At 43.9% G+C, this 8473-nt stretch overlaps 1 protein-coding gene across 1 annotated transcript; it reads left to right on the top strand.

Moving 5' to 3' along the window:
- The first annotated feature begins 4977 nt into the window (after positions 1-4977).
- On the top strand, positions 4978-8188 carry Il20 (interleukin 20). Its single transcript, XM_070041425.1, has 5 exons — positions 4978-5136; positions 5661-5726; positions 5847-5999; positions 6875-6949; positions 8111-8188. Exons 1-5 carry the CDS (start codon positions 4978-4980, stop codon positions 8186-8188), a joined length of 531 nt encoding a protein of 176 aa, XP_069897526.1.
- The last annotated feature ends 285 nt before the right edge of the window (positions 8189-8473 follow it).

Raw genomic sequence — 8473 nt, 5'->3', positions numbered from 1 at the left:
ATCAGGAATTAGGGGTTGTAATCCCAACAACATTAGCCTACTGTTCTGAACCTAGTAGGTGTTTAGCAAGTGCTCATTGATGTCAATGCCATTTACAATCTATCTCATCAAACATAGGAGTGATAAAAATCATCTTTTGTGCCTAGAGGTTTATATAAACATTGCTGTTGCCAAATCAATGAGCCAGCCCGACTAGGTAGGAGTCATCACATTTTGTTGATGAATACTCAATACCCAAAAGGTTTAAGATCTAGTTTGGATCAGTTGCAGTCACTTGAGAGTTGATGGGAAAGTGAGTGTTAGAAGTGGGTCTCCTAGCTCTCAATCCTTGTGATCTAGACTGCTAAAACCATGCAATGTCTAACACAGTCTCTTTCCTTTGACTAGAATTGTGAGGTAGAAAAAGCTTCTCTCCCAGTCTCATTAATGAAGAAAGCTATTTACTATGTAGGAATAATTCACAATGGGTTGCGTGAACACACCTGGGGTGGAATGAACACACATTGGGTTCAACTTCTGAGTTTACTTTTTACCAGCCTAGTGACCTTAGAGCAAGTTACTTAACCTTTTTGAACTATAGCTTCCCCATTTATGAAATGGGGAAATTGGGACCAGGTGGACTGAAAGTCATTTCCAACTCTATTGATTTGGAAGCACTCCTGCTATGGGAATAGAATTCCAGCTTCATGGACATGTCACTGTGGCCAAGAGCTCCTGGTCCTCTCATAAGTTAAATCACGAAGCTCATGCTTTAGGACACAACATAAAGAAGAAACAATTGTAAATCTATGTGTTCATCCAGTGATCATCACATATTAGCAGAGCAAATGTAAAAAGAGCTCTCAGGCTAGAAGGAGATACATATATGTAACAAAAAGTTGTGTTTTTTCTGCTGGGCTGAGTATAAAATGCATATGTATATACATATATGTGTGTATACACATACATATACATATATGTATATATACATACATACCCACACCGGTAGAAGCAAAGGTGGAAATGTGGGAAGGATCAACTATACCTTGAGAAATAGGAGGCGAGGGGAGAGAAGGTATGTCAGGGAATGTTCAACAGGACAGATGAGTATAGTGTTTATGTGATCTGTGAAGTAGAATCTAGTCAATGGACTTAATACAGTGCTTTGAGTATGATAGCTAAAGCCTTTAATCCTAGACTACTTGGGAGGCAGACATAGGGCGGTTAAGGATTGAGGCCAACACAGGCCTCCATCTCAGTCAACATTTGGGAGTGGTGGTGGGCACCAGTCATCCCCAGTGGCATGAGGAAGTGCAGGTAGGAGAATCACAGACCAGGGCAGCCTAGGCATAAAGTGAATTTTTTACCTTCAAAATAATTAACATCATATTAGAGGCTGGAAGTATGATGCAAGTAGCGGCGTACCTGCCTGGAAAGTGTGAGGTCATACATTTAATCCCTGGGAAGACATTTTTTTATTCTCTCTCTCTCTATGTCTGTTTTGGACATATGATTTTGTAAGTCATGATTGCACATAAATAAAACTAACCTAGATTTACTAAAAATCTTCTTGTCAGACTACATTGCCCATTTTACATTGATCACACTTACTAGTACTCATTCACTGGGTTGGAGACATGCTTAAGTGGCAATGTGTTCTTGCCTAGCAAGAAGGTAGCCAGGAGTTCAAACTCAAGTACTGCTATTTAAAAGAAAATAGGCCAGGATCACTCAGGAGAAGTATATTCATCTTTAATGATGAATAGAGGGAAACACCCCTATTTGCCTTGCTGGAGAGCAGTAGTGGGAGGAGCAGAAGCAACAGCAGGAATGAGTCCACCGTGTTGGAAGGTATTTGGCAAATACTGAATTTAGAGGATAGAGAAAGGGCATTCTCTTTCATTTGCATAACTGGGATCTCTTTGGCCCTAACAGCCATTTACTCAGTAGAAAGGCGGAGCCTAAGAGAATTACATCCTTTACCTACTACTATAACCAGTTATCAAACCCGTTGGGCAGTATTTCTTGGAGCAGGGAAGTATCAGAGCCATATAAAGCACAGTCAGGTGCCTTAGCCCTGGAGGAAGTGCTGGGCTACCAGAGAAATTCCGAGGGAGTTCCAGCCTTCACCTGGGCTAGCGCACTTCCTTCACGTGCCTTACATATACAAGACAGAAGCCTCTTCACTTGAGACAGATTACTGGGAGATCAGAGGCCAGAAACCTTCCTGAGCTCAGGTAAGAAAGAGGGCTTCCCCTATCATTCAAAATCAGCTGAGATCTCCTTCATCAAATACCCAGAGCCAAGTCCAAAGCCATGAGGATGTAATCGCTTACAGAAAAAGGAATTGCTATGTCTCTATTTGTACCTCAGAATCGACTATAATTTTTAAGACAATTAATACTCAGTAAATGCTGATCCACTTTTTGAATTTATGATAGATTGACTGTAAGTAAGAAGGCAACTAACACTAATCTAATGTGAACTGATCACCAGTGCCATGTGGGTTCTCCTTTGGAGGCTGAGGCAGGAGGATTGCATGTTTGAGGCCAGCCTGGGCTATAATGAGACTAGCTCAAAAGATGAAGAGTGTTGGGAAGAAATGAATCAATCTTTCTCTGTATGCTAGGTGTATGAACTGTGTTTTATGAGAATACAAGGTAAGTCTCGGGGGAAAGATGGATTAATGCCATTTTTAGGCTAAGAAAATGAAATTATAGAGAGGTGAGTTGACTTATCCAAATGGACACAGATAGAGAGTGGTGAATTAATTTGGGTTTGCCTGCATCTGCTATCCAGTTCTTTAAGTTACTGGGTGGTGGACATCCCCTTCAGCCCTGGACAAACTGGAACAACAGATAAAATAAACATACAGAACAAGGATTTCTTTTTTTGGGGGGGCCACCTTCCCAGCCCAGAACAAGGATTTCTTATCCAGGGGTCTCATCTCCTAAATCCACTGTCAACTCTGATTGGATTTGTCTCGTTTATTCCCTTTCTTACATTTGGTAGGATCTGAGATGGCCATGAATTAAAAAAAAATGTCTGGCATATTTCCAGTACATAGTAATGATTACTACTGCTATGCCAAGCCCTGAACCAAGATGTATAGACATACACACATATGTATGCCCAAATTATATATATATATATATATATATATATATATATATTCATTACAACTTCCAACATTACTTTAATTTTAGATATTTGATTTATGCCCCCAACAAAGTTAATTATAGTTTTATTTTTATTAGTATTTTAAGGAAAGAAAACTCACAGTATTTTCATGAGATCTTTCTTGTGTTGGAGTTTGAAGTCAGGGCTATGTGCTTGCTAGGTGAGCCTATTTGAGGCATTTCTCCAGTCTGTCCCCACCCCACCCCTCTGGTTGAGTTTGAGATAGGTTCTAACTTTTTGCTCTGTGCAGCCTTGACTGCAATCCTCCTATTTTTTTGTTTCTTGCATCCCTGGGATGTACCACTCTGCCAGGCTATTGGTTGAGATGGGTTTTACAACCTTTTTGTCCTTGATGTTGCTCTAGTTGGTCTTTAAACATGATCCTTCTAGGCTCAGCCTCCCAAGTAGCTAGGATTACAGGCTACGTAATATACTGGCTTTGCCATATCCTTTTGAAAAAAACAGTTAACTATTTTGGGGGGGGGGACCTGGGCACTGTCCCTCAGCTCTTCAGCTCAAGGCTAGCACTCTACCACTGGAGCCAGAGCACCACTTCTGGCTTTTTTCTTTTTGCTTATGTGGTGCTGAGGAATTGAACCCAGGGCCTCATGCATGCAAGGCAAGCGCTCTACCACTGAGCCACCTTCCCAGCCCACACTTAACTATTTAAAAGCATATGAAAACACATGTGTAGCAGTCTATATTTTTTCCTTTTGTCACAATAGCTCTACATGGCAATGTTGGATTCTATTTTTATTTAAGATTTTAACATCTTGTTTGCTATGGATTTTTTCATTCATTTTAATATCGAATTAAAGTGGTTTGTACCTTGAGGTTGGGTATCCCCTAAAATGTTGCTCCCTACTGCTATTGCAAACTTCCCTCACATTACTTGAACCCTAGTCTATTTCATTTTTTCTTCAATCTTGACAGACACGAGAAATGGGTTGCATAGTGTGCAACCTCCACCCAAAGAAGTCATGAGCTGTTTTGCAACCTTTCTTTGGGATCACTTGGCCCTGGGGCCTGAGTTTCAGGGCCAGTAAAGCACTCGCTATTCGAGTGCCTGACTACTCTTCCTGCGAAGGGCATGGTGGAACCCAGGTTGTTCAGGAAAAAAAAATGCAAGGTTGCAGTTGCCCATCAGATCTTGCCTTTCTCTGGCGGTAGGATTGTTAGGAAATCGTTGACTTTGTACTTGCCTTCAGGTCTCAGGTGAGTATGTTCTTCTCGAACAACTGCTCTGATCTCAAACAAACACCAGAAAGAACTAGACTCCTTTGCCCTAAGGGTGACCATAAAAATCCAAGCAATTTTCTCTCAAGTGTTTTGGGTGGCACAATCAGAGCTTCTGTGAGACTGTTTTCCCCAGTTGCCCTGTGGGCCTCAGAGAACTAGAGAGGTGAACTGCAGTGACATTCAGGAAGGGAAGGGCTACCTATGTCAGTTACTCCCAAGTTTTGACACTTCTGATATAGCATCCTACGTGGACTCCCTGGAGGTGCTGTTGCTTCAGACCCTGCCTACCAGGCAATGATGGGAGAGGAGACAGGGACAGAACAAAGGAGCCAGGCCCTGTGTACCAACCCAAACTTGCACCTAGAAGCTTCTTCTGGGGGAGAGGCCCAGGAGCTTTTCTTAATAAGTTCTGTGAATGGGACTTACACAGTACTGGAGCAGAAAAGGCCCTTCCCCTTCCGGCCTCCAGTGGATACCAGAGGCAGGACACATGGTGATAATGGATTTGAAGAGGAATGCAGTGTCTACCATCTTTTTCTTTTAACTCCCAGCTCCTGGTCTCCAGATTCCAGGCGTAAGATGAAAGGTACTGTTCTTCTCTTCGGTCTGCTCTCTGCTGTGCTTCTTGTTGTTGGAAGACCTTCCAATGGGCTGAAGACGCTCCACTTGGGAAGCTGTGTGGTCACTATAAACCTCCAGGAAATACAGCATGGATTTTCTGAGATCCGGGACAGTGTGGTACGTGAAGGCAGGTGTCCATCGCTCCTGGCTGCCTGTTTTCTTTCCTCCTTTGTCTCTCTTCCCTCAGACAGTCCTGGCAGTGTGCTCGAGAAAGGAGGAAGGCTGGATCTCCTTCCCAGAATAATGCCTTCCCAAGATATATCTGTACTTGATCATTTAAAAAAATGTTTTGGGCAGGGTGCTGGCAGCTCACGCCTGTGACCTGAGCAATTCAGGAGGCTGAGATCTGAGGATCACGGTTCAAAGCCAGCCTGGTCAGGAAAGTTGATGAGCCACTTATCTCCAATGAACCACCGGAAAACCAAAAAGTGGAGTTGTGGCTCAAGTGGTAGTGTGCTAGCCTTGAGCTGAAGAGCTGAGGGACAGCACTCAGGCCCAGAGTTCAAGCCCCATGACTGACAAAAAAAAAAAAAAAGTTTTAGAAAAAGATATATCCCACTGGGCCCTATCAGGAAGATGTGTGTGCTATCTTTGATCCTGGCAGCAACCACTGATCTGTCTTTTTCTTCCTTTATGTTTAGCAAGCCAAAGATGACAACATTAACATCAGAATCTTAAGGAGCACTGAATCTTTGCAAGACACAAAGGTATGTGCTTGGCTCATATGAGCTCTAAGATGACCATATGAAGCCGGAGTTCCTCTCTACACTCTGTTTTGGTCTCTGCCCTCGTGACCCTCCCACCAACAAGTTTTGTCTTCTTTGCAGGCCTCAGAGAAGTGCTGCCTCCTCCACCATTTACTGAGCTTCTATCTGAACAGGGTGTTCAATAACTACCAGACCACTGACCACCCCACCCTCCGGAAGCTCAGCAGTCTTGCCAATTCCTTTCTCATCATCAAGAAGGATCTCCAGCTTTGTGTGAGTAACAGGACCCATCCACTCACCACAGTTTTGGTGACTGAGCAACCCAGCTCCTTTTAAGAGATGGAGAAACTGAATCTAAAAATTATTCTCCCTATTTTGAACCATATAATTATTTGCAAAAACTCAGTTTTGATGACCTTTGAGTTGCTGCTCTATGCAAAAAGTACTTGGCAGGCTTTCAAGAAATAGAAATATTTGGGCTGGGAAGGTGGCTCAGTGGTAGAGCGCTTGCCTTGCATGCTCAAGGCCCTGGGTTCGATTCCTCAGCACCACATAAGCAAAAAGAAAAAAGCTGGAAGTGGCGCTGTGGCTCAAGTGGTAGAGCGCTAGTCTTGAGCTAAAGAGCTGAGGGACAGTGCCCAGGCCCAGAGTTCAGGCCCCACGACCGGACCCAAAAAAAAAGAAAAAAAGAAAGAAATAGATGTATTTGTGATACTCATGGTAACTCTTATTAGCTATGAAATTATACTTATTTCTTATCAGGGTATTCGATAGCCTCCTAGTGCATCCTGTACATCTGGTCACTAAGCTGTTAGAGTTGATCTCAGAACATGATCAGAATAGGACCTAGGAATTGCTTTCTCTTCCCATGAGGGCTCAGTATGCGCAAGAACACAGCTCCCAGGCCAGAGCTGAGGCAAGATGAGGCTTTCCTCAGCTCTGTCTCTTTCTAGAAGGAAGCAATGAGCTCCATATTTGAGGCTGAGAATCTGGCTTCCTGTTCTAGCTGGTGATTAGTGTAATAATCCCTGATGATGAGTTCTAAAAGGGCTTTCCTACAGGCCTGAATATTTACAGGATTGCAGGTAACACAAGGGCAGGAACTCAGAACTGATAATAAAATCTGTCATTCTTAATGTCTTTCTCAGCATGCCCACATGACATGCCAGTGTGAAGAGGAAGCAATCGCGAAATACAACCGGATTCTGAGTCACTTTGAAGAGGTATGTCATTTTTGGCATTGGTGGGGATGGGTGTGCTTTTAGAATGACAAGTTGTTATATTGAAAACGTTGGGGGGGGAGGCGGGGAGGATTAGGTGGGGGTGGGGTGGGGAGAGGATGGGAAGGGCTGGAAAGGGGAAACAAAGGAGGAGGAGGCTACAATGCTTGATAAGAAATGTACTCATTATCTTGCCCATGTAATTGTAACCCCTCTGTACAGTATTTTCACAATAAAAAAAAAAAGAATGAAGATCTTTGATGAATGGAAGGATACTTAAGCTGGTTGAAAGCCTATAGCCCTCAGGCCAACACTTTTCTGAGGTCATGTGGCTCATCCTTTGCTTTAGTCTAGGGAGCATCCCCCAAGATGAGATTTCTCTACATGATGGTGGTGGGGATGGAAGGGGAATGGCCAGATCTCTACCAAGTCACTCCAGAAATATCTGGATCCCCCAGATGCACCAACAGGAGATAACAGTTTTCCAACACACACACACACACACACACACACACACACACACACACACACACACACACACTTAGGAATGCCTTTAAAAGTCACACACTCAAAATATTACTCACACTCATGCCATGCTGTTTTTCACCTTGATACCTCTCCTTTGGACTACGCCTCGGTGACTAATTCCTCCTCCTCCTCCTCCTCCTCCTCCTCCTCCTCCTCCTCCTCCTCCTCCTCCTCCTCCTCCTCCTCCTCCTCCTCCTCCTTCTCCTCCTCCTCCTCCTCCTCCTCTTCCTCTTCTCCCCTTCTCTCTCCTCCTCCTCCTCCCTCCTCTTCCTCTCCCTTTTTCCTCCTTCTCCCTCTTTTCTTCTTCCTCCCTCCCCCTCCTCCCTCCTCCTCCTTCCTCTCAACTCCTCCCCTCTCCCCTCCTCTTTACCCTCCTTCCTCCTCCTCCCACCCTTCCTCCCTCCTCTTCCTCTCCCTTCTTTTTCTCCCCTCCCCTCCTTTCTTCTTCCTCCCTTCCCCTACTCCCTCCTCCTCTCCCTCACCTCTTCCCCTCCTTCTTCATTTCTTCCTTCTTCTTTCCTCCCTTCCTTCCTCCTTTTCCTCCCTTTTTTTCTTTCACCTCCTCCCATTCCTTCCTTCTCTCCTTCCTTCCTTCCTCATCGTGAGCTGCTAACCATGCAGGGGTATCTCTTTCAGCTTGAGCCTCAGGCGGCAACAGTGAAGGCTCTGGGAGAACTGGACATCCTTCTTCGATGGATGGAGGAGTCAGCGTAGGAAGAAAGTGATGCCGCTCCTGAGAATCCTCCTGGCTAAGAATCCTGGGCACCATGGAGACATGACCCCCACACCGTCATCTTTTACTATGTGATGTAGTGCTGGTTACAGTGTTTACTATTTATTTATTATTTGTTTTCTCAATGCGGTTGTCCATAAGTGTCTCAAATCTTAACACATACCATCATTTTATAAGACTTCTTTAAGAAGAGCTTTTCTACTGTTGGATATATTTATTCATTAAGATTTATTTATTTTTGCTATTGAACTTCTATTTATTTTTAT

This window comes from Dipodomys merriami, unplaced genomic scaffold (assembly GCF_024711535.1).
Source record: "Dipodomys merriami isolate MVZ:Mamm:240054 unplaced genomic scaffold, mDipMer1.0.p SCAF_31, whole genome shotgun sequence".
NCBI classification, from domain to species: Eukaryota; Metazoa; Chordata; class Mammalia; order Rodentia; family Heteromyidae; genus Dipodomys; species Dipodomys merriami.
This window is presented reverse-complemented; position numbering and strand designations above follow the sequence as displayed.

Coding starts and splice junctions, on each gene's coding strand:
- Il20 (XM_070041425.1), top strand. CDS start 4,978: ATGAAAGGTACTGTTCTTCTCTTCGGTCTGCTCTCTGCTGTGCTTCTT. Junction 5,727..5,846: donor AATCTTTGCAAGACACAAAG/GTATGTGCTTGG, acceptor TCTTCTTTGCAG/GCCTCAGAGAAGTGCTGCCT. Junction 6,950..8,110: donor TTCTGAGTCACTTTGAAGAG/GTATGTCATTTT, acceptor TATCTCTTTCAG/CTTGAGCCTCAGGCGGCAAC.